The sequence below is a fragment of the Furipterus horrens genome, unplaced genomic scaffold, assembly GCF_987537825.1.
Source record: "Furipterus horrens unplaced genomic scaffold, mFurHor1.1.pri manual_scaffold_2, whole genome shotgun sequence".
Taxonomy (NCBI): Eukaryota; Metazoa; Chordata; class Mammalia; order Chiroptera; family Furipteridae; genus Furipterus; species Furipterus horrens.
In genome coordinates, this window is record NW_028327172.1 from 89,961,331 (window position 1) to 89,987,826 (window position 26,496).

The window sequence follows — 26,496 nt, forward strand, 5'->3', positions numbered from 1 at the left end:
TGAGACCCAGTGAGTGAGTCCGAGTGAGAGCGAGTCCGAGTGAGCAAGTCCCAGCTAAAATGTCCGCAGCTGCTATATATCCCTGACTGCGTCCTCTGACGCAGTGGGTGTTGCAGCCAGTTCTGACCATTCACAGAACCCTACACAGGCTCTGTAGGCTCCTTCCATACCATCCCACAGTTCAAGACCCCTCCCATTTTCTTGGGCCTTGGAAGTATCAAAGCCATTTTTGCATAACAAAGACACTAGCAACTAGCCCCAAGCATGCAAAGGCGTCTCAAAAGCTGCTTCCCTTTCCCCATCCCCCATCCGCAAACTCTGCGGTTTGTTCTTGGACACCCCTGTTTCTGTAACACTACCTCTTTGTGTGGGACTGGCACCTCTCTAGTTGTTGCCCTGGCTATTGTTCCCAGAGTGGGTGGTTCTGCGGATGTTAAAGAAGCGGACTCTGCTGAGAGATCGGTTGTTTCTTCCTCTGCCCCAACCCCCACTGGTTTTCACAGTCAGAAGCAATGAGGCTTGATTTTCCCTGGCGCTGAGACTGTGAGCTGTGCGATCTGGTCTGGTGCTGGGAGCACTCCCCAGGTGTCCCTCCTGACTTTTTAAAATATGTGACTGCGCTTTCCGGCAGCCTTCTGCTGCCACCATTGCTGCTGCCACCACACCGTGTTCTCTCCGCCCTGGCTCCGCCCCTCCTACCTGTCTTGATTAGTATTTTTTTATATCTTTGTTGGACTTCCGTGCAGCTCAATTTTCTGGAACTTCTGGTTGTCTCTAGTTTTGAGGTAGTTGTATTCCTTCTTAGTTGTGGAGGGAGACGCAGCATGTCTGTCTAGGCCACCATCTTCTGTATTTCTTTTTGGAGGCCCTAGGGAGGGATCCATTTCCTTACTCATTTGGGTTTGGCAGAATTTAGTTCCTTTTCGGTTGTAGGGTTAAGTTACCTGTTTCCTTACTGGTTGTCAGCTGACAGTAGTCCCAGCTCCAGGTGTCAGTGCTCCTGGACTTTTTTCCTCCTTTAATCTTGTCTCTCTGAGGTTCTATGCTTTTAAGCGACTCCATGATTAGATTAGGCCCACACCATATAATCTAGGATAATTCCCCCAATCTCAAATTCTATATCCTTAATCACATTAGCAAAGTTGCTAGATAAGGTATCACATTCAGATTCTGGGTTTTAGGGCCAGGGCCAGGGACAGATCATTCTGCCTGTTACAGTCCATGTAATGCAGTGCTCTGCAGAATAAGTTCAGTTTGCATATGCTTTGAAGGAAAGCTGTCTAATGACTATTGTTTAAAAAATAACTGTATACTTTGTATGGTATCACCTTATTTCTATAAAAATACTTGGTTGTAAAATATATTTTTTACATACATACAGAAAAAATTGGATGGCTACATAGCAAATTACTATTATTTCTGAGCATACAAGTTCTGAGAACTTTAAATTTTATGGAATATTTGAATTTTTAAGAAAAATTTGCAGTTGACATATTGCTTTTTTACAATGTATTTATTGTGCTAGGTAGTAAGTAGCTCTGTGTTGAGTGCTAAATGGGGTAAGGAACTTAAGACAAAGGCCCACAAGAAGCTAGTAGTTTTATTTGGAAAGAGAATATATATGCCGGTGAAACACTATTTAACACAAGGCTGACAGTATACATTGGTCTCAGTTGTAGAGTACATCCTCTTTAAAGGCTAAAGGACTTTAGAGGAAAGATGAAAATGAACACTTTTTTCCATAGCTGATAAATATGAAAGATACTAAATTTACTCTTTTAAATAAAAGTAATAAATGTCCACTGTAGCCCTGGCCAGGTATCTCAGTTGGTTAGCGTGTTGTCTTGATACGCCAAGGTTGCGGGTTCAATCTCCAGTCAGGACACATACAAGAAGCAACCAACGAATGCATCAGTGGGTGGAACAACAAATTGATGTCTCTCTCTCTTTCTCTTTCTCTCCCCCTCCTTCCCTCCCTCCTCTTCTCTCCTTCCCTTTCTTCCTCTCTCTAAAAAATAAAAAGTATGTACACTAAAAACTCAAGTAGAGAGAAAACAGCTTCATGTATTGTTACTTAGCTATTTGGTAATTTAGTCTGGTAATTTAGTCTCTTCTTAATGGACATATTGTTTGCAGGCTTATATATATATATGTGTATTATTTTGCATGTCTAATTTTAGGGTAAATTTCTAGCAGTGTTATTGCTGGATGAAAGATTTTTTTATGAGAAAATTTAAACTGGTAGAGTAGGGGAGGCGGCACATGGAAATTTCACGAAGGCAGTGATATTTCTTAGCTGAGTGGTAGGTACTGTGTGGGTGTCTTATTCTTTGTACTTGATAGTTTGTATAAGGTATGAGTAAAATATTTGTATGAATATTTGAGTAAAAATATTGTACTTTTCTTGATAGATATTAAAATTTGTCCCCAATTTTTGTCCTGAAATCACTGCCAAAGGAATATGAGACTATGAAAGTGCCTGTTTTGTCACATTCTGGTAGCTATTGACTGTTGTTTTGCTGCTGTTTTATTTTCATTTGTTTTTAATATAGTGAAGCTATTTTTAAAAATAGCACATGAAGTTTTTTAAAAGTTTTAAAGGATTGCTAGCAGGCTTACAGAAACTTTGGTTCCCTGCCTGTACCCCTCCAACTGCTTTCTGTGTTCCATTTGGATTTTTCAGTTCTAAAAGCTGTTGCTTAATCATAGGCTTATACTGCTTTCTCTTGATTCTTAATATTAGTTGTCCCTTCACTTCAGGTATTGTAGAAGTGGACATAGATCTCATTGTCATCTTCCTTTCTATTTCATATCTTCCCACTATATTTTCTGAATGTTTTTGACTAAATTGGTATTCAGTTTTTAAATGATATTGCTCTCCAATGTCCCAAATAATATATTAACTATAATGTAAGTACTTTGATTTTACCTGGGATAATTGCTTTATTTATATTTCCTTAAATTTCAGTTTGTACCCTTGTGCCAAGGGTACTGATAGGTGTCAAACATCTTCTCAATATAATTTTCTATAAAGTAAATTCTATTAATATAGTACATAGTATATAATATATCAAGCTGGCCAAAGAGTTCGACTGGTTTTTTCTGTAAAATGGCTCTAGTAGTGCTTAGTTGTCTTTAACTTCATTCAAAACAATTTTGTTAAGATTGTATGGTGACAGCTGTCATGTCAGTGTGCACTTAAAAAAACTTATCAAAGTTGGTGAATTTTTGTGCAATTTTTGTGCCTTTTTAACATTGAAGATGAAAGAAAATATGCAACATTTTTTGGCATATTATGCTTTATTATTTCAAGAAAGGTAAAAATGCAACGGAAACACAAAAAAAGACTCTGCAGTGTATGGAGATGGTACTGTGACTGATTGAACGTGTCAAAAGTGGTTGGTTAAGTTTCTTGATACTACTGACATTTTAGCCAAGTAATTCTTTGCTGTGGGGCTGTCTTATGCATTGGAAGATGTTTATCAGCACCCCTGGCATCTACCCATTAGAAGCCAATAGTGGGAGATAGCTAAAATACTCAAAATATCCAGATCAATAAAGTTATTGGTGAAAGTGAAAAATGTATCTTTATTTTATGGAAAAAAAGCCATACAGACTTTTTGGCCAACCTAATAGTATACCAATATAAAGGAGTCTATATTGGTTTCGGCTCCAGTCTGGACTGATTATTCTCTGGGTATACTACATCCCCGGTCCCCCTGAGGTCTCTCCTTGCCGTCATCATAGGATTTCATTGCCTCTATTCTGTGTTGCAGTGCCTATTTCTTGGCTCCCATGTTTTCCTTTTTTTTTTTTTTTTTTTTTGCTTTGCTTTCTTGTTTGGGTGTCCTCAAAATAACTTTCTGTAAAAGGTGTGAAGTAAGTTTTTTGAGATGTTTGATATATTAAAATGTCTTTATTCAACCCTCAAACTGACTATAGAAGTCTAGGTTGAAAAAAATTCAACTCTAAATTGTTAAAGCTTCACTTGATTTCTTGTTTCTAGTGTAATTTTGCTATTTGGTGTCCTCCCTCCCCAGAAACTTTTAGGATATTTTCCTTATTCTTGATTCTCTGAAAATTTAAGGGTGTTTTTGCGTGGTTTCTATGTCTGTTACGGTTTTCTTTTCCTTCAGTGAGCTAGCTCTGTAGAGAATCCTTATATGGATACTTATATCTTTAGGTTTTGTATTATTTTTTAGATAATTTCTTTTCCATTTGTGATTTCCTTTTTTTTGAACTTTATTATATGTTGAGATAAATGATCATTGCAGGGTTTGGTTATGATGTGGTGCTATGAATTGAGGAATATGATTAGCTTAACCCTCTGCAGTTTAGGACATGAGAAAGAGAGGTATGGTTGCTGGGAGGGATCAAAATAGGTACAGAGAGGGCCTTTCAAAGTGGGAAGCAATTTGAACAAAGGCAAAGAGGTGGGACTTCCAGAATAAAGAGTGGTGGGAAAATGAGGGTTACCAGATGGATGGTTTTTGAGCTAGTGAGTATTTACGGATGGCTAAGCTTGTAATGGTGAGCAAAAGGATTTGGTGAGATAAAAAACTAGAAGTTGGGAGAATCATTAGAAGTTTTAATAAATCAGGTCCAAGGTTGGTAAGTGGAATGAAATATAGATAGGAGGTTCTTTTATGGAAAAATTAACAGGATACACTGACTGACTAGAAATTGGTGAAGTGAGAAATAGCTTAACTAATAACTTCTCACTTTTTAACCCTTGAGGGCTCCATTGACATGGGACGCATTTTCTTAAGCATGAATGAAAACAAGTAGCTAATGATGAGGGCTTTCTTTACCCTCATTAACGACCCAGCATTAACGACAGGACTAACTATAAAGATGATTGTTTTTCTGTCATCCAACATAAGTGCTTGTAATACTTATTTGCCTCTATTCCATCTGTATTTCTCTGTTAGAGAAAGCCGATGCAAAGTAGCGTTTCGTATGACTTGCTGTATATATCTTAACAGTTACTTTGACAATCTTATCAGCTATTCATCACCCTGCTATAGGTGAGGAAATGGAAAATGTTATACATGTATTGTTTTTTTCAAATTTGGCACCTTATTTTTTAGAACACACATTTACAGAAAATATTAATCCCTTTTAATTACTGAATTAAAATAACATTTCTGAAAAAGGACTGGGTGTGCTTTTTAGTGACATTGATAGTTTTCCTCTTATAAAGCTCTTCTTTTCTTCCTTTTTATTATAACAACCCACAGAGAATTTATTATTTGCTCTCTTTCATTGTTCTGCCTCTTAAACATTATTTTCCCGGGTGATTTGTTGAGAGGTTAATATCTGTTCCTTTGTTTTTATGTGGATTCTGTTTTGTTTTGTTTATCCTCACCTGAGGACATGCCCATTGATTTTGAGAGAGGGAAAGGAAGGGAGGGAAAGAGGGGGAGAGGAACATCAATGTGAAAGAGAAACATCGATCAGTTACCCCTCATATGCACCGGATCAGGGACCAAACACACAACCTAGGTATGTGCACTGACCCCGGGATTCAAACCTGAGACCTTTCATTTTATGGGATGATGTTCCAACCAAGTGAGCCACACTGGTCAGTGCTGGGTTCCTGTTTTTAATATTGAAATGATTTTTTTTTTCTCTGAAAATGAGGAGGTAGAAAGTTGTAATTAAAAAAAAAAAGTAAGCTAGGAAGCTTTCTGTAGTGAAGCCATTTCTAGATACATTTGCCTGTAGCTTACATCTGCATGGTATTTCTGTGATTGAGACTGACTTCTTATGGTGACCTGAAAATAATTCAGGAAGTGCTACTCCAGGCTAACGTTTGACCCATTGGTAGTTAAAGTCAGTTTTCATGTAGTACTTGCTGTCTATAGCTTCAGGAGGAATTGAAAGATGCCACTCCCCAAACAAGAATAATCTTTTAGGAGATTTTCTTTGTGTTAGGTGGAGCGGCCTCCATCTCCATTCTCCATGGCCCCACAAGCTTCCCTTCCCCCAGTGCCACCACGACTTGACCTTCTGCAGCAACGAGTGTCTGTCCCTTCAAGTGCTTCTGGTATTGGAACTGCTTCTAAGGTAAAACATTATCTGTTTGTACAGTTTTCTGGTTCTTTGTTGTAGGTTAGTGGAATTTTATTGATTTGCTTCAATCCTGCTTCTACAGGCTTCTTCTGGCTCCCTTCATAAGGACAAGCCATTACCAGTACCTCCCACACTTAGAGACCTTCCACCTCCACCCCCTCCAGACCGGCCTTATTCTGTTGGAGCTGAAACCCGGCCTCTGAGACGCCCTTTACCTTGCACACCAGGCGATTGTCCATCTAGGGACAAATTGCCCCCTGTCCCCTCTAGCCGCTTTGGGGAATCATGGCTTCCTAGGCCAATCCCCAGAGTACCAGTAGCTACCCCAAACCTTAGTGATCCCTGGACAGGGAGAGAATTAACCAACCGGCACTCACTTCCATTTTCATTGCCCTCACAAATGGAACCCAAAACAGATGTGCCTAGGCTTGGAAGCACATTCAGTCTGGATATCTCCATGGTGAGTTCTGATTTTTAAATTATTTAGCCTGTTAACAAATATTTGTGGATAACATTTAATGGGTCAACATTTTGTGATAGGTTTTACATAGAGTTCAAAGATAATTTAACATAATCCCTACCCTGATGAAATGTATATTTTTATAGAGCAGTTAAGACATGTTTATAAATGTGTGCATGCATGTGCATGCATATGCCATGAGTAGTATAAATAAAAATGTACTTAAGTTTTAGAGAAAGGAAAAATCATTGCCCAGTAAAGCAAACATTGAGGGCTTTATGAAAAGAGTGACATCTAAATTTGAAATTCCAAAGCATATAGTTTTAAGATAAATCAGAGCTACAATGACAGAAATGCTTAAGATGTATTGTAAAATGAGAAGTAGTTTGAGTGGAGCAGAGATTTTGTGTATTAAAGTAGGAAAAGGGGCCAGATAAGAGGGCCTTGAATACTCCATCCCAAAAGAATTTGAATTTATTTTGTAGGAAATGAGGAGGATTTGAAAGTTTTAAATTAGTGGAGTGACATGACCAAAATGATTGTTTAAAGAGATGATTCAATTAGTATAGTAGTATGTAGAATGGATTGATAAAAGAGAACAGATTGAAAAATGACAGGTTAGGAGTCCATTGTGTAAGCATGAGATAAGGGGTTCAGAACTGGGAGTAGGAGAGGTATACTCATGTTTTTCTTGGTTCATTTAACACTCAATAAAAATTATTGCCCTCACAAAGTTTACATTCTAGTGGAGGAAAGACAGAAAATAAACAAAATAAGTTAATAAACATAAGATGTTGGACATGGATGAGTGCTGTGGAAAAAAATAGCAAAAAATCAGGGATATTGGGACAGCTGAGCAAAGACGCGGAGCAGCGAGGAGAGTGAGCCATGATAATTCTGGGGAAGACCATTCCATGATGAAGGGGAAAGTGAGTTAGTTTGGGAGAGTCTGTTTTAGGAATAACAACAAGGTTTAATATAGTTGGTGCTAAGTTAGGAGGGATGACAATAGTTGTCTGTGAGCAGGCGGGGGCAACCATATTAGGTAGAGTCTTGAGAAGATGAGAAACAGACCCAATAAGACTTGAAAGCAGTCAGTGGCTACAAAAAAGAAAAAGAAATCGTATACACACATGTGCACCCTTGAGATTTTGAACCTGGCTAACTAGGGACATGTTGAATTTGAGACAAGCTATTGAAACAAGAAATAGCCAGTAGGTAGTTGGAATCTAAGAAAAAGATGAAATTGGAAGGGCAAAGTAGAGGAATCCTGTGGCCAGTAACTGAACTGAATATTCCTTGGTTGCAAGGGAAGGGGGAAAGCCGTAACTTGGATTTAAGTGGCAATCTTCTTAGTGAGAGTGGGTTAAGTTTGACTTCCCGGTAGCATCAGTGTAGAAGGATATATAGAAATTTAAAGCTAGAAATGGTATTTGTGTAGACAGCCAGTTTTCTCAAATTTTTCTAGAATTAAAACAAAACCCCTCCCCCCCCACATTTCCTTGGCTCTTTTTAGATCTGTCTTCCTAACTCCCTTACATTTGAGCTTTTTTTCAGAGCCTGAAAAAAGCTGTGCTTTTGTCAGATATAATAACCTCTGAGCATGGCATTGAAAGTGACATCTGTGCCTTTATTATTGTTCTTGTCATTTTCTCTTTCTTTCTTTTTTATAATTTATTATTTTTAAGAGAGAAGGAAAGAAAGGGAGAAAGTGAGGGAGAGAAACATTGATGTGCAAGAGATAACATCAATTGACTGCTTCTTGAATTCCCCCAACTGGAGACCCGCCCCACAACTCAGGAATGTGGCCTGACTGGGAATTGAGCTGGTAACCTTTGGGTTCGCAGGCCAGCACTCAGTCCCACTAAGCCACACCAGCCAGGGGTATTGTTATTTTTAAAAGATTAAATAAGTAAGAGGAGATATGTAGCTGTATTAAGAAGGTCCTTTTTCAACACTTTTCTTTCCAGAATATGAATAGCAGCCCATTAGCAGGTCCAGAGTATGAGCACCCCAAAATCAAACCTTCTGCATCTGCCAATGCCATTTATTCTCTGGCTGCCAGGTAAGTTTTCTAAAGCTGTATTTCATACAGTGGAGTTGGTACTTTTAAATAGTTTACCTATAGAAAATTAAAACCCAGAGGAATATAAAGAAGAAAATAAAAATTGATCTGTATTTACACTATGTAAAAAGTAAGTATCCTATTTTGTTTTGGACTGTTCCTACTCATTTATAAGGGTACAGTTTAGTGCTATTAATTAAATACTTCACATAGTGCAACCATCACCACCATTCACCTCTATACCTCTTTTCATTTTGTAAAACTCTACCTATTAAACAATAACTCCTCATTTCCTCTCCCCCAGCCCTTGATAACCACTTTTTGTCTTTGTGGGTTTGAGTACTCTAAATACCTCATGTAAGTAGAATCATACAGTATTTGTCTTTTTGTGACTGGCTGTTTCATTCAGCGAAATGTCAAGATATATCATGGATCATACTGAAGAACTTCCTCCCTTTTAAAGGCTGAATAATATTCCATTGTATGCATATGCCACACTTTGTTTATCCATCATCAGTCGATGGACACCTGGGTTGCTACCATGTTTTAGTTACTGTAAATGATGCTGCTATGAATATGGGGGAGCAGATATCTCTTTAATACCCTGCTTTCAGTTCTTTTAGGTGTATAACGAGAAGTTGAATTGCTGGATCATATGGTAATCCTGTTTTTAGTTTCTTGAGGCATACTGTTTTTTCACAGCATCTGTACTATTTTACATCCCCACCAATGGTGCACAAAAGATTCCCATTTCTCCAAATTTTCACCAATTCTTGTTATATTCTGTTATTGGGGGTGGTTTTGGTGGGGTTTTTTGGTTAGTAGCCATTCTAGTGGGTGTGAGGTGGTATCTCATTGTAGCTTTGTTTTGCATTTTCCTGATGATTAATGATGTTGAGCATCTTTTCATGTGCTTATTGGTCATTCACCCATCTCCTTGGAAGAAATATCTGTTGAAGGCTTTTGCCCATTTTTCAGTCAGGTTGCTTGTGTTGAATTTTACAAGTTCTCTTCATATTCTGGATATTAATCCCTTATCAAATACATGATTTGCAAATATTTTCTCTCATCCTATGTTTGGCCATTTTATTTTATTTTTATTTTCTGTCCTCACCCTGAGAAACATCGATTGGTTGCCTCCCATATACTCCCCAACCAGGAATCAAACCAACAACCTACTGGTATACAGGATGATGCTCCAACCAGCTGAGCCACACCAGCCAAGGCTATGGGTTGCCATTTTAGTCTTGATGTAAAAAATTTTTTAATTTTCATGAAGTCCAATTTGTCTGTTTTTTCTTTTGTTAGCTGTACCTTTGGTGTTATTTCCAAGAAATCATTACCAAATCAAATGTCAATACGCTTTTATCCTATGTTTTCTTCTAAGAGTTTTATTTTAGAATTTAATTTTAGGTCTCACATTTAGGTCCTTGTGTGAGAAACGCTCACAATAAAAACTGGAACACAGGACTTAGAGCAGTAAAGTGGGGCCTTTATTCACGAGTCTGCAGAGCCGGGCGCACCCTCGTAGCCAGGAGAATGTGTGCGCCAAGTTTTACAAAGATGGCTGGTTTTATAGTCTTAGCTTCCCCACCCTAAAATTGCCCTGAAGTGATTAGCTTCCCCACCCTAAAATTGCCACCCTAAAGTGATTAGCTTCCCCACCCTGAAGTGAGAGGATCAGCTCCCCCGCCCTAACGCAATTAGCTCCCCCTCCCCTCTCCTTCTTCCCCATTTCTCCATTACTGGTTACTCCAGAGTTACAATCTAACACGGTTATCTAAATGCCCCTTCTGTGGTTTGTAATTATGCCAGTGCTTTCAGCTCCCTTCTCAGAGACCCTCTAATTACATTTGCCCTTTGTTATTGCTGATTTTGTATTGGTTTGGGAGTCACTATGTCCTTATTTCTAACAATACCCCCCCCCCCCCCGTCTTTTTTTGGAAAATTGACTACTCAAACCATTCTATTTATCCCTTTGAATCTAAGGAGGATTTCTCGACTTTCTTCCTCATGGTTAGGATTCCCTTTGGCCTCTAGGAGGAGGAGATTATGAAAAGTTGCTGGCATTTGTTAGTTAGTGCAGCCTCAGTTAGTCTCTGAACTAAACCTCTGATGCATGGAATACAGCAACCTAAAGCTATGAGGATGCCTGCTACCACTACGAGGGATGCAAGAGCTGATGAGATTATTCCTTTCCAGTTGCCAAACCAATTTTCTAACCATCCTCTTATGGGATTGTCAGTACCTGAGTTTTCTGCTACTTCATTTGCTAAGGTAGTTAGTTCCTGCAGGGCCTTAGTGGTAGACCCATAAGGGGCTGTATTATTAGGGATAAAGGTGCAACACTGCCCCCCGAGCATTACACATACACCTCCCTTTTCTGCCAACATCATATTCAGTGCCATCCTGTTCTCCCAGGCCACTCGACTGGTGGCATCTAATTGTTGAGCAATTCCTTCTATAGCATTCCTACTATAATTGATAAACCTCTGTTGGTTATAATATAGTTTATCCAATCAACAGAAGAGCACTGACGCAAACCCTGCTGCTATTTGATTTCTAGCTTTAAACTCATTTGGAACTCCTCTGGGGGCTCCAATGGCGTCACTATAGATATGAGGATTATAGGATTCACCAGGCGCCACTGACCTTTTTTTCCTAACAGGGGCAGTCTGGATCGGTTTCGGAAATGCTAGGGTAAATGGGATAGCCAATTGAACCAGGGCACAGGTTCCACTCCACCCATCAGGTAGGATTTTCCAGAGACTCCTTTGCCCACAATACCACCAGACATCTGCTCTGGGGACTCGGAGGGGAATACAGTCGCCGGCCTCACTGTGAAGGTGGCTCGCATTTCTGGTACGAGTGCATGTTAGGAGTTCTTCCACAGTGGTACCCGAATTCGCTTCCCACCTAGAGAGGCAAGAAGAGTGATTCATGGGCCCCACTGAGTATGGAGGGAGGGATTGAGTCCCATTACTCCTTATAGAGGGAAAGAGGAGAGACAAGCTTCTGCAAGTCTCATTTCCCCAATGCATTCTCATCCTGGTAGAGAGCGAGCATACAGGCCGTTCCCGAGGGGTCAGAGTCCCAACCTAGTGGAAATGGTACGACCTGTGCCTGGGGTCTCCCTGTGGTACAAGCATAACAGTTGCTTTTATTCAGGGATTTAACGGTAAACTTGACCCATTCTACCCAAGCATTTGCGTCTCTGTACCCAGTCTCTATCTCTTAAGGTTTGTCTGAGATCTAACACTTCAAAAACTTTTACCTTGGCTGGATCATTCTGGGGCCTTTTCTGAGGTGTTTCTGAGATCCAGGTGGGGGAAGTTAGATTTTCTAGGGAAGGAGGAGTTGTCACTAAGTGAAGACCTAGCCACCCTACTGGATCTATGCCAGATACATCCACTCCTAAGCCATAAACTCTGGTAGCCACATGGGGTTCCTGACTTAAGGCCTGTGGCTGGTTCAGTGTCAGAAGAGGGTTGCACTGGAGAGGCTGGCAGTTTGGGGGAGGAGCTCCTTTGCTCAAAGTCATTTTAGGCAGGAGCAGTTTTACTCGTTCAGGGGGAGCGACCGTTTGCCCACTAGGGTTAGTTGTCCACCAAATATCCTTCCATGTAGGACAAGGGCCGTTCCCTAAATATGTAAGAATCTCATTGTTTTCTAGATACGGACAGAGATACTTCTGGGATGACAGCCAGCGTTGATAAGTAAGGTCCCCACAAGACAAAACTTGGCATGCATCAAACTTCAGAGTTTGGGGATTTGTACCTTCAGTTACATTAATAATTAGGGTTATTGGCCTTACCCAGCCCAGAGTGCCCTGGAAGGAGATGGTTATCCAGCAGAGCATTATAAAGGGCCCACATCCCCACCTGGGGAACATGACTTTTTCCTGAGAGTTAACTTCAGAGGGTCCCTCCCCGGCTCCGAGATTACTTCCCAATTAGCCTCCGCCTTTTCTTCTAGGGGTCGCTTTACCCTAGTGTAACGAGTCCACCCCTTTTCAGCAGTTCTCACGGCGGTCTCAGTAGTCAGGAGCACCTGGAATGGTCCTTCCCACTTGGGCTGAAGTTTCTCTTCCCTCCAGGACTTGATCAGGACCTTGTCGCCAGGCTGGAAGTGGTGAACCGGGAACTCGAGCGGTGGGGTCTGGGCAAGGAGGCCTTTCACCTTGAGAGAGGCAAGGGTAGATGAAATAGCCAATATATATTTCTTTAAGAACTGATCCTTGGTCTCCAGGGTGGGTAGCTCAGTCCTCTCTCCTAGGTAAGGGAGTCCATATAGGAACTCATAGGGTGATATCCCAATATCCTTCCTAGGAGCTGTCCTGATCCTGGACGAGAGCCAATGGAAGACACTTGGACCATGGTAACTTGGTCTCCAAGATCAATTTAGCTAATTGTTTCCTTAGGGTTTGATTCATGCGTTCTACTCGGCCTGAGAAAGGAGGGTGCCAGCAGGTATGATAGTCCCATTTGATGTCTAGACACTTCATAACACCCTTTAGTACTTGGGAGGTAAAGTGACTTCCATTTTCTGAGTCAATATTTTCGACTAAGCCAAATCTGGGGATTATTTGTTCAAGGATTATTTTAACCACCTTGCTTGCTGTGGCTGATGGAAAAGGTAAGGCTTCCACCCACCCAGAGAAATGATCTACTATCACTAAGAGAAATTTTTGTTGACCCACCTTCGGCATTTCAGTAAAATCAACCTGAATGCTTTGGGAGGGCCTGAGTCCCGGTGGCCTTCCCCCAATTGGCATCTTTTGTGCTGCCTGTTTGTTCACCTTCTGGCATATGAGGCATCCATGGCAGATCTGCTTAGCTATAGTGTAAATTCCAAATCCCCCATATTGTCTGAGGACTGTGTCACAGAGAGCCTGAGGTCCCCAATGGCTGCCTTGATGCAGGGTTGTTATAATTTCCCTGAGGACCTGCTTATTCAGCATCTTTTGAGGCTCCTATCTGAGTTAATCTCCTTATTTCCTCCAAGGAAAAGGTAGGAGCTATTGACACAGAGGGGAGGCACGGAACCAGGTAGAGGACTTTACTTTCTCCCTCTAACGCAGCCTGCTTTGCTGCATTATCAGCTAGCCTATTTCCTCTAGCTTCATGTGATCCCCCAGTTTGATGTCCATTGATGTGGACTATAGCGACTTCTGCAGGGAGTAAGAGGCCATCCAGGACTGACTTGACTAGTTTTTCATGTACTAGTTCTTTCCCCCTGCTATTTATTAGTCCTCGTTCTAGCCAAAATTTTCCAAAGGTATGGGCTACCCCATAGGCATACTTAGAGTCTGTATAGATGGTTCCTTCCTGGTCCTGTAGTAATTTTAATGCCTGCCCTAAAGCATAGAGTTCACATGTTTGTGCAAACCAATTATTAGGCAGCCTCCCTCCCTCAGAAAGCGCTTGAGATTCCCCATCAATAATGGCATATCCATTATGCCTTTTCCCATTGATTACTCGGGAAGAGCCATTGATGAAAAGTGACTGTCCACCCTGTAAGGGCTTTTCTCTCAAATCCGGTCTGACCTTAGTCTGGTATTCTGTGACATCAAGGCAGTTATGCTCTAAAACCTCTTGAGTCCCCTCTTCTCCTGCCCAAAGGAAGCTAGCAGGGTTCAAATTTGGGCTTTGAGAGAGAGAAAAGTCATCCTTTTCTAAGAGGACAGCTTCATACTTAAGAATCCTGGAGTCAGTTAACCACCTCCCTGCCTTCTGGTTTAGAATTGTTCTGACTTGGTGAGGGGAGGTTACAGTGATCCACCGTGACAAAGAGGTGGAAAGGTTTCTCTAAGGAAGGAAGAGCTAAAACTGGGTCGGTTACTAGAGCTTGTTTTCAGCTCATTAACCATGTTTATCCCCTCAGTCGTCCACCGAAGAGGATGTGGTTCTTGTTCTAACAGTTTTGAATATAATTGTCTGGTTTTCTGAGCATATGACTCTATCCAGAGCCTGCAATACCTTGTTAGCCCTAAAAATTTTCTTAATTCTTGCTTAGTCCAAGGTAAGGAAAGAGTAGTAATGGCGGCTATGCTTTCAGGACTGATTTTTCTCTTCTCTGCACTTATTAGATGGCCTAAGTATTTTACCTCTTGTTCTACAAATTGCAGTTTCTCCTTAGACACATGCAATCCCTTCTGACCCAAGAAGTTTAGGAGAGAGATAGTAGAGTGTAAGTCATCCACATATTGCAGTAATTGAGTGTGTCCCACAGGAAGGAATTCTATAAGGATTTCTTCAAGAGCTTGGCCAAACAGATTTGGAGCTTCTGTAAAGCCCTGGGGCAGGACTGTCCAGTTATATTGCTGTTTCCTTCCCGTAGGTAAGTCCTCCCATTCAAAGGCAAACAAGTCTCTGCTTTTTAGAGCAAGGGGGGCAAGCCCAAAATGCATCTTTGAGATCTATTACACTAAACCACTTATGTCCAAAGGGGATTTTGCTAAGGAGAGTGTAGGGGTTAGGGACGACAGGATGGCAGTCCAGACCAGTTAGTTTATGGCTCTTAGGTCCTGGACCAGCTGGTAGCTACCATCAGATTTCTTGATGGGGAGGATGAGGGTATTATAGGGAGACATGCATGGCTTCAGAAGCCCATCCTGCAGGAGCTTATGAATAATAGGCTGTAAGCCCTTTCTTCCCTCATTGGAAATGGGGTACTGGCATCTGCAGACAGTTTCCGCTGGCCTTTGTAATTCAATTTCAAATGGAGGAAACTTCAGCCCCACCCCCAATTTCCTTCATTAGCCCACACTATAGAATCAATTTGCTGTTCTTCTGCTTCTGTTAGGAGATGCAACTTGACCTTAATTTGTCCCTCTTCTACCCCAAGGTCTAGGCCTAGCCTGACAATTAAGTATCGACCTAATAAATTTACTCCAGCCTCAGGGACATATAGAAGAGACTCTTTAATTAGTTCTTCTCCTAATTGTAGTTGCATTTGCTGGAAAACTGGTACCTGAAATGCCTCCCCTTTTTACCCCTGACACTAATATCTTTTCCTCAGAGAAGTCTATTCCTTGGGGTTGAAAAGTTAAAGATGATCTGGCTGCCCCTGTATCTATTAAAAATGTAGTCTCTTCCTTATGGGGTCCCACCTTTAAATTTATCAAGGGCTCTTGGTGGGATCTGCTTTAAAAAGAGCCCCTGACACCCCTACTCCTCATCAAAGGTCATGAGGTTTGTAAGATCTCTCTTTCCGGAGGTCAGGGCACTCCCGCCTGATACGGCCGGGTTTCCGCACCTGTAACATTCCCCAGGAGTAAAAGACTTTCTTTCCTCGTTGCCCCCTTGTCTGGGCCCCTGGCGACCCCTTCTGTTAGGTGTTTCTAGTCCTTGCTTGCCCTGGATAACTTTCTCAGCGGCTGAGACCGTGACCCAGGCCTTCTGCTTCTGCTTCTCCTCCTCCCTCCTAACGTACACTTTCTGAGCTTCCCTGAGGAGTTCCTCAGTCATTCTTTCATTCCACCCATCTACCTTCTGTCATTTCTTACTAATATCTGGCCAGCTTTTTGTTACAAAGGTGATCTTTAAGAGTCCCTGCCCTACAGCGTCCTCTGGATCTAGACCAGAATACTTTCTTATCTGGTCCCTGAGTCTCCATAGGAATGCAGACGGAGCCTCATCTCTTTCTTGCTGTATCTCAAATGCCTTTGAGACGTTCTGTGCTCTAGGGACAGACTCCTTAATTCCCCTGATGATGAGACTCCTAAGATCTCTCATCTGAGTCCTGTCTGCTGGCCTGTTATGATCCCACTCAGGATCTACATTGGGGAACTTCTGTTCAGCCAGGATAACTCCCGGACCAGGAGGGTGTTCTCTTTCCCATTTCCTCATTGCAGCCCGTCTGATCATTTCCCTCTCTTCTCCACTAAAAAGGATGTCTAGAATAGACATTAATTCTGTCCACGTGTATGTGCAGGGTCCAAGGAACTGGTCTAGTTGTTCCGCCAGTCCAAGGGGGTCCTCTCTCAAGCACTTCATCTCACGCTTGAAATTTCTGACTTCAGTGCTTGCTAGAGGAGCATTAACATATCCAATTTGCCCTGGACCTATAGGGACCTCTCTGAGAGGAAACATTGGCTGCTCTGAGGAAATGGGGAAGTTCTTCAGGTCTTGCTTACATTGTTCTAATTCCTTTCTTAATCTAGGATAGATTTCCACAGGTGCTATAGGTGCGATGGGGGCAGATACTGGTGGGGTATCTGCTAGCCTCTTCCGTCTGTACTGTCCATCCGCGGTGCCTGTGCCCAGTTGGCCACCGGCTGGCCAGGGCCATAAGGTGGTGGGAGACAGGACAGAGGGTCCCAGGCTTTATCTTTTTTTTCTTTTTCGTTTACAGGAAAGAGACCCGTAGACCTGCTGGTAGGTGGTGATCAGTAGAGAGCATATTCCTTCTCTTCTCTAGAAGCTGATGCCTGATCACTCACATATAAGACCAGGGCTTGACAAACCCAACAGTCATCAGACCCAAATCGGGGCTAGAAGACAGATCTCCCCTTAATGGGTTCCTTTGGCCAAAGGAGACAACAATATTTTACCATTGTCTGTTTTTCCTTACTTTTGGTCTGGGGATCCTCTCCCCAGTGCTCTAACATTCTCCCTAATGGACTGTTGGGTGGAACGTTTGTGGGGCCTTCCTTGGCCCCAGCCCTAGGCCTAGAATTTCTGTTTCCCATCCTCAGCTGATTCCCGTGGCTGAATCCGGCTGTGTTCTCAATCTCCTTCACCAGAGACTTATTGAACACAAACCCCTTGAGCTTAATCCCCCTATACCAGAGAATTTCTACCCACGCCCTGTATACTCAATCCCCTTTACTGGAAGTTTCTTGTACACAGCCCTGTGCGCTCAAGCCCGAGATGCTTCATCCGTTTCCCTTACGGGAGAATGGACCCAGCGGGGGGGGCACTCCACACTCATACCAGCCACACACACAACCAGCTTCCCAAGGATGCCCAACCACCAAGGCAGTACTTAAGTCCAATTTTCCTACCTTGCCCCGTGCATGAGGTTGCCTGGTTGCCATGGTGTTTGCTTTTGTTTCCCCCTGCGTCGATCCACTGCTGTCCCAACAAGAAGTCTCGGGTTGTTTCCGGACACTGAGGTGGGTAGGCCCTGGGTCAAGCGAGCCACCCAAAAGTGGGTAGGACGCGTCTCCCCACCTTGGCTCAGAGCTCCTTCCCGCACACAGGCGGAGGATCCCGGACGAGCCCCCAAATTGTGAGAAACGCTCACAATAAAAACTGGGACACAGGACTTAGCAGTAAAGCAAGGCCTTTATTCACGAGTCTGCAGAGCCGGGCTCACCCTCACAGCCAGGAGAATGTGTGCGCCAAGTTTTACAAAGATGGCTGGTTTTATAGTCTTAGCTTCCCCACCCTAAAATTGCCCTGAAGTGATTATCTTCCCCACCCTAAAGTGAGAGGATCAGCTCCCCCGCCCTAATGCAACTAGCTCCCCCTCCCCTCTCCTTCCCCGTTTCTCCATCACTGGTTACTCCAAGTTACAATCTAACACGGTTATCTAATTGCCCCTTCTGTGGTTTGTAGATCCGCCAGTGCTGTCAGCTCCCCTCTCAGAGGTCCTCTAATTACATTTGCCCTCTGTTATTGCTGATTTTGTACTGGTTTGGGAGTCACTATGTCCTTGTTTCCTACGCTTGATTAATTCTGAGTTAACTTTTGTATGTGGTGTTATGTAAGGTTTCAACTTCACTCTTTTGGATGTGGATATCTAGTTTTCCCAGCACCATTTGTTGAAAAAGCTGTCCTTTCTTCATTGAATAGTCTTAGTTCCCTTGTGAGAAACGCTAACAATAAAACACCAGGACACAAGACTTCAGCAGCAAAGTGAGGCATTTATTCACGAGTCTGCAGAATTGGGTACACAACCATCCAGGGGCATGCGTGTCCAAAGTAGACAAAGAAAACTGGTTTTATACTTAAGTGAATAGCTCCCCCTCCCCGTTCCTTCTCCCCCGTTTCTCCATTACTGGTCAATCCCAGTTCACAATCTAACGCAATTAACTACTTAACTAAGGGTGTGATTAAGGGTAATCTAGTTATAGGTCTATCTCAAACTTCTTTGCAAAGTTATCTACCTACATCTCTGTGTTTGGTGATGACAATCTTCCTCTTTTTGATCCCAGAGATATGTATGAGGAGCTGTGGGATGTCACCTCCTCGCCCCTTTTTTATGATTCATCTGTTAATTGTCTCCTACTGGTTTGAGAGTCACTGGCTTCTTTATCCCTTACACCCTTGATGAAAATCCTTTGACCATATAGGTGAGGGTGTATTTTTAGGTTTTCTGTTCTGTTCATTGGTCTACATACCTGTCTATGCCAATACCACAGTTAAAAAAGGTGTTTTTTTTTTTTTTTTCAATTACAATTAGGTTGTTGACTTGAAATTGTTCTTGTTTTTTAATATAAACACAGCTATAACTTTTCACCTCAGCAGTACTTTCACCATATCCTTTAAGTTTTGGTATGTTGTTTTTTTTCATTTGCCTCTAAGCATTTTCAAATTCTCTTATAATTTCTTCTTTGATCAATTGGTTGTTTAATTTCCAGTTTTGTGAGTTTTCAGTTTTATTTTTGTTAATTGATTTCTAACTTAAGTTATGATCAGAGAAGATATTTTGTGTGGTATCTGTCTTTTTAAATTTATTGGAACTTATATTGTGGCCTAACATATTGTCTGTCTGGAAAATGTCCCATGTACACTTGAGAAGAATGATCCATGATCAGGGTATTAGCACAGTTGGTTTCTGGTGAGGAATTTCTTACTCGCTGGCAGGTTTTGCATAGCCTTCTTGCTATGTCCTCATGTCCTCATTTTGTTGTTCCACAGGGAGAAGTACAGAGAGCAAGAGTAAGGTCTCTGGTGTCTCTTCTTCCTTTTTTTTTTTCCTGGTGTCTCTTCTTATTATGGACACTGATCCTATTGAATCAGTGCCCCACCCTTATGACCTTATCCAATCTTAATCGCTTCCTCCAAATACAGCCACATCAGGGATTAGGGCTTTAACTTACAAATTTTGTGAGGACACAAACATTTGGTCCATAACAGATGCATTAGCAAAATTCTGCAAATTTTGATGTCATATTTTCATTATCACTCACTTCAAAATACATGCTTTTGCTATTTGTGATTTCTTCTTTAACTCATCAGTTATTTATATATTGCCTGGTTTTCAAATTTTGATTTTCTATTGATAATTATCCTTCCATTATGGCTTTCTTGCTTCATTCCAGTGTGGTCAGAAACCATACTCTGTATTTTAACTGACATTTGTTGAGAACTTCTTTATTGACTAGTTTATGTTAATTTCACCTTCATTTCATAAGAATGTGTATCAGGCAGTTGTTCGCAAAGCATTGTATCTATATCGAGTTTGTTAATTGTATTCAAACCTTCTATATTCCTCCTAATTTTTTTAACCTACATGTTCTGGGTTTCTCTTTCTTCCAGTCAGTTCTATCCACTTTTATTATATATGTGTTTAGTGTATTTAATTAGTGTACATAGTGATTTAGAGTTATTGATACTAAATACTTATTTTTATTATCTAATTTATTCTCTAGTTCTAGTTCTTGCCTCCCTTAGGTGTGCTTTGTCTTATATTAAAATGGCTACATCAGCTCCATTTTAGTTGGTGTTTGCATGATCTTTGCCATCATTCAGTTTTTCTGTGTTCTTATATTTAAGGTATATTTCTTATAAACAGTATACAGTAGTTCCTCTTTATATCACGGTTCACCTATTGCGGCCTCACTGTATCACGGGATTTTTTAAAATATTATATTTAATTATTTGTCATGGATTTTTTGCTATATTACAGGATTTTGCGGTACTGTATACATTTGTTGTTGAAGTTACGTAGGTTTAAGAGTGTAGAATATGTTTAAGAATGTAAGTAGTGTTTATAAAAGTGTGAAAAAGGTTAATAAGGGTGTGGGAAAGGTTAATAAGGGACTGGGAACAGTTTATAAGTGTGTGGGAAGGGTTTATAAAGCCTTAAATATATATATAAATACTAAAATAAATGTAAGGTTCCTACTTCGCGGATTTTCACCTATCGTGGGGGGGGCGGGGGGTCTAGAATGTAATACCCGCGATAAGTATGTTTTTCTACCCTAAATCCAGTCTAGCGTTCTGTCTTACAATAATTGTAATATTTGTTTTACTCTTTTTCCCATCTTTGCTTTGTTCATTTTTCTACTTTTTAAATTTTTACTTTCTTTAATTTTTAAATTACAGTTGACATGCATTTTTTTTTAATAGAAAGGATATTCTTTTATTTTCCAAGATTTTATTTATTTTTTAGAGAGAAGGGAAGAGAGGGGGAGAGAGAAAGAGAAACATCGATGTGAGAGAGAAACATCTATCAGTTGCCTCTTGTACGTGCCCTGACTAGGGATGGAACCCTCAACCCAGGCATGTGCCCTGACTGGAAATTGAACCGGCAACTCTTTGCTTTGCTGGGCAATGCCCAGCCAACTGAGCCACACCAGTCAGGGCGACATATATTATCATATTAGTTTCAGGTGTACATCCCCATGATTACACATTATGTAACTTACTAAGTGATCATCCTGATAAATATTGCACCCATCTGACACTGTACGTAGTTATTAGAATATTATTGACTATATTCCCTATACTATAATGTACATCCCCATGACTATTCTGTAACAACTAATTTGTACTTCTTAATGCCTTCACCTTTTTAACCCATTACCTGAAGCCCCCTCCCATCTGGCAACTGTCAAAATGTTCTCTGTATCTACAGATCTATTTCTGTTCTGTTTGTTTATTTTGATTTTTAGATTCAATTGTTGATAGGTTTTTATTGCCATTTTATTCATATTTTTTACCTTTTTTTCCTTATTCTTAAAAAAAGATGCTCTAACATCTCATATAATATGGGTTTGGTGGTAATGAACAACTTTAGATTTTTCTTGTCTGGGAAGCTCTTTATATGTCCTTTGATTCTAAATGATAGCTATGCTGGGTACTGTAATCTTGGTTGTAGATACTTGCTTTGCATTTCTTTACTTTAAATATTTATTGTGAATCCCTTCTGGCCTGCAGTTTCAGTTGAGAAATCAGCAGACAGTCTTATGGGAGCTCCCCTCTAGGTAACTGACCACTTTTCTCTTGCTGCTTTTAAGATTCTCTCTTTGTCTTTAACCGTTGGCATTTTAATTATGATGTGTCTTGGTGTGAGCCTCTTTGGATTCATCTTGCTTGAGACTCTGTGCTTCCTGGATCTGTATGTCTATGTTCTTCACCAAGTTAGGGAAGTTTTCTGTCATTAGTTTTTGAAATAGGTTTTCAATTTGTTGATCTCTCCTTCTTCTGGCGCCCACATGATGTGAATGTTGGTACGCTTGAAGTTGTCCCAGAGGCTCCTTACACTATCTTCATTTTTTGGATTCTTTTTTCTTTTTGCTGTTCTAATTGGGTGTTTTTTGCTTCCTTGTCTTTCCAATCACTCCCGTACTTTATCTACTCTTCTGTTGATTGTCTGCAATATGTTCTTCATTTCAGTCAATATTTTTCATTTCTTACTGGTTGTTTTTTATGTTTTCTAGATCCACTTCTATGTTTCCTCTTTGTTGAAGTTCTCACTGAGTTCATCTACTAGGTTCATTGAGCATCCATATAAGCAGTATTTTGACTCTGTATCTAGTAGATTTCTTGTCTCATCTTGTTTAGTTCTTTTTCTGGCATTGTGTTCTGTTTTTTCATTTGGGATGTGTTTCTTTGTCATGTCATTTTGGCAGCCTTCTTGTGTTTGTTTCTATTCATTGTGTAGAGCTGCTACATCTTTCAGGCCCAGTAGAGGGTAGAGTGGCCTTATGTAGTAAGTGTTCTGTAGGGTCCAGTGGCACATCTTCCCTCCCAAGCTGGGCACTCGAGGTGTACCCCTGTGTGGACTGTGTACATCCTCCTGTTGTAGTTGAGCCTTGATTGCTGTTGGCACACCAGTGACAGTGATTTACTCCTAGGCTTATCAGCTGCAAGGACTGATTGCAACCACCAACCTTTGACCACTGTGAAGGATCAGCTGTGCAGGGGCCCACCCCACAAAGTGGGACTTACTTCAGCTGGGCTCTGGTGCCTGCTCCGTCCACCCCTTGAGTGTGCTGCTTGTGGAGGTGGTTGGGTGGTGGTGCTTCAATGTGGTCTGAAGCTGTGCATTCGGTGCACTGACTCTGGGGTCTCCGGGGAGGTATAAGCCAAGGTTAGCTGCTGCCTGTGTTCTGTCTGGGGCCACCTGGCATGAGCTACAAAGCAAACTGATGGCTGCTACTTATGCTGGGCGTGGAGGTGCCCAGCCAAGGCCCAGATGTGAACCAAGGCTGACTGCCACTAGTGCCAAGCTTAGGGCCACTTAGCAAGAGGTGCTGGGCACACTGAGGCCAAATGTTGCTGCTTTGAGAAATTTTAGGAAAATCCGAAGCATGAGCCAAGAAAGGCCTTCTGTATGAAAAAGCCATTGGAAACAGCTTGGGTGGACCTGAAAGTTGGATAGGGCCAGGCTTTATAGAATCACCAGGTAGAGGGGAACAGTGTTAACCGGGGTTATGAAGACTCAGCTATGGCACCGCCTGCCAGCTCGGGAATGGGGGCTCAAAAAAGGAGCAGTGGCCTCTGTCAGCACTTCTTTTTGGCAGAAAGATGCCCCTCCAGCTCTTGCCCTGAGGCCAGATAGTTCACTTCCTCTCCATATATCCCTGGTATTTCTCAAGTTGCTGACCCAGCGCTGGAGCTGAGACAGAGCGAGTCCCAGTAAGTCTGTGCACAGGTCCTTTAACAGGAACTGCCTGGGGCTCCAGAAGCCTCCCTCTCCCTCAACCTTAATCCCCATTTGTTTTACATCCAGAAGTTATGGGGACTTCTCTTCCCAGCACTGGAATCCTGGGCTGAGGGACCTGCTGTGGGGCTGAGACCTCTCATTCCTCAGGGCAGACCTCCATAGCTGAGATATCCTCCTGATTTTTATCTGCCACGTGTGTGGGAGACCAACCTGTTCTATGTCTCTGCCCCTCCTAGCAGTCTCCATGTGGCTTCTTCATTATATCCTAAATTGTAGGACTTCCATTCAGCCAGATTTCAGGCAGTTCTAAATGATGGTGGTTCTGTAGTTTAGTTGTAATTTTGATGTGGTTGTGGGAGGATGCGAGTACCACATTTACCTATGCCACCACCATCTTGATTGGAAGCCGTTTTCCTACTTTCTTCAATTATTTTTATTATACCATTTCACCCCTTTCAATTATTCCTTTAATAGTTATCATGGTGATTCCATCGTGCATCCTTGACTCATTAGAGTCTACCTTGAATCAGTGCCTCTTTACACTTTTTGGACATTTAAATTTCCCACATATTTATTCTTTAGTACTCCTCAATTCTTACTGCCTTGCTATTCTTCCATCTGGAATCTTCCTTCTGCCCAAAGAACTTGCCATAGAGAGAAAGAGACAGAGTATTTAGGTGTGGGTATGGAAGAGTGTAGTTGTCTTCCATCAGTGATTTCCTCCATATTTTGGTTGATAGCTTCTGTTTGATGGAAAACATCTTCTGTTAGACAGAAAATATCTTTTATTTCACTTTAATTTTCTTAAAAGATGTTTTCACTGAGTACAGTATTGAACTGAAGTTATTTTCTTTTAGCACTTTAAAAATAACATTATATTGGCTTCTGTTATTTCTGTTGAAAAATTAGCTCCTAGGCTTACATTTTTTCTTTAAAAGGTAATATTTCTTTCTGGACCTCTTTTTCTTTGGATCCCAGCAGTTGTACTGTAACTTGCTCCTATGTAGTTTCCTTTATATTTATCCTTCTTAAGATTGGCAGACTTTATTGATTTTGTGATTTGATGTTTTTAATGTTTTAATTAATTCTAGGCCACTATTTCTTAAAATAGACTGAATAGTGTAGTCTTTCTCCTCTTCTACTATGACTCCAGTTAACTTTAATGTTCAACCTCTCACTGTTCCTAATATAAATGTTATGCTCATTTCTGTGTTTTCCATTTTTTCTTCTTTAATTGGAATGGTTCCTGCTATATTCAAATTCTTTGATCTTTGCTCTTGTAGTTTATAATCTGCCCTAAATCCATCTATTGAATTTGTGTTTTCAGATGCTATGTTTTTAGGTTCTAAAATTTCCATGATTTTCAAAAATTTATTGATTTTAGTTTTCTAATAAAATTCTCCATCCTCCTTTTTTATTGAACATATAATTATTTTAAAGGCCATATCTATTAACTCCAACTTTGTCTCCCCAACTTGGTAAGACAACCAAAGTATCTGTTCAGCTGATCAATTGCTACTTTCTGCATGGTTTATCAGAATCTAACTCCATGTATACACAGCATAGGGATTATCAATAACTGAGGAAAATTGCAGGTGGAACTTCTAATTTCCTAATTCTCTGCTATTCTTTTCTCCAGGATTTTTGGCCCCTCATGAATTGACCGTTACGATAACCCCAAATTCCCAGCTTGTTGAAACCAGCTTGAAACCTCAAGTTTAGAGTTGCTAATAGGGGGCTTACATCAGAGCATTCTCCTCCTCTCTGGAGTCTTGGCTGGCCTTTAAGTCTGGCTGCCTGTTTGCTCACCAGTACCTCTTTCTTCTGCAGCCCTGCTGCTTTTCCAGCGGCTGCTTCAAGCATGTGGTTGGACGGTGCTTATTACTTGGCCATGGCTGTGAACATGTAACATGTATATATGTTTTAGATCAAGATACAATGTGATAGTCTCTCCTTATTTAAACTTAGTATTATGTCTCGGGCATTTCTTCCTGTCATTTAAAAAGTTCTTCATATCCATACTTTCAATGATTACATACAGAATGTGACTATAGCATCACATATTTTAATTATTCCTCTATTGGATATTTATTTGTTTAAAAATTTCACTGTAATAAATTTGTTTTGATGAACAGCTTTGTACATAACTATATATGCAGCCAAGGTAGAATTTCTGTGACAAAAGATGGTCAGTGTTTTGAAATATGTATTGCCAAAATGTTTAATTAGGAGTAGGTGCAATTTTATATTTTTATTAAGATCATCAACAAAAAGAATTATAATTAAAAGTTTTTGATCACTTTTAATGACCTTTTTTATGAAAGAAATGTTATAATTAAAGAATATATAGAAAATACAGATAAGCGACGCTGAAGAAATAGAAGTCATCCATGACCTTACCATTAGTTAGCATTTGATGTATGTTCATTGGCATTCCTGTGTGAATGGAATCGTAGTCTACATGCTATTTTTCACTAGGAATAGCTTTAACATCTTAGGGTGTCATATTCTTTTACTACAATGATTTTTAGATTATTCCAGTTGATTGCAAAGCAGAGGAACTGACTTAAGTGTAACCTCGTTATGTAAAATAGACAAGACCTACTGTGGTAGAAGCGGAAGTAGGCCTCTGAAGCTCTTCGAACATCTGAGGCACTGAGGAAGACAGGTGACTTTAGACATATGTGTATGTGTGGTTTAAAATATATTTTTTTTACTTTATTTATTTTTGTATGTTTTATTGATTATGATGTTACAGTTGTCCCAATTTCTTTTCCCCTTGCTCTCCTCCCGCAAGCAGTCCCACTCCCCTTAGTTTATGTCCATGGGTCATGCATATAAGTTCTTTAACTTTACCCTTTCCTGTACTATTCTTAACATCTCCCCTATCTATTCTGCACCCTCTTATTATGCTTCTTAATTCCTGCACCATTTCCCTCCTCCTCCTCCCTTCCCCCTCCCGGCTGACACCCCTCCATGTGCTTCTCATACCTATAATTCTGTTCCCACTCTGGTTGTCTGCTTTACTTTGTTTTTGTTTTTATTTTTTAGA

At 40.9% G+C, this 26,496-nt stretch overlaps 1 protein-coding gene across 1 annotated transcript in view; it reads left to right on the forward strand.

The window, feature by feature from the left end:
• The window catches only part of CBL (Cbl proto-oncogene), a 137,392-nt gene that overhangs the window by 99,665 nt on the left and 11,231 nt on the right, over positions 1 to 26,496 (forward strand). Inside the window, exons 10-12 of the mRNA XM_090266099.1 lie at positions 5,938 to 6,069; positions 6,158 to 6,535; positions 8,506 to 8,600. Coding sequence (XP_090122225.1) covers positions 5,938 to 6,069; positions 6,158 to 6,535; positions 8,506 to 8,600 — 605 coding nt within the window. The remainder of the gene's footprint in view (positions 1 to 5,937; positions 6,070 to 6,157; positions 6,536 to 8,505; positions 8,601 to 26,496) is intronic.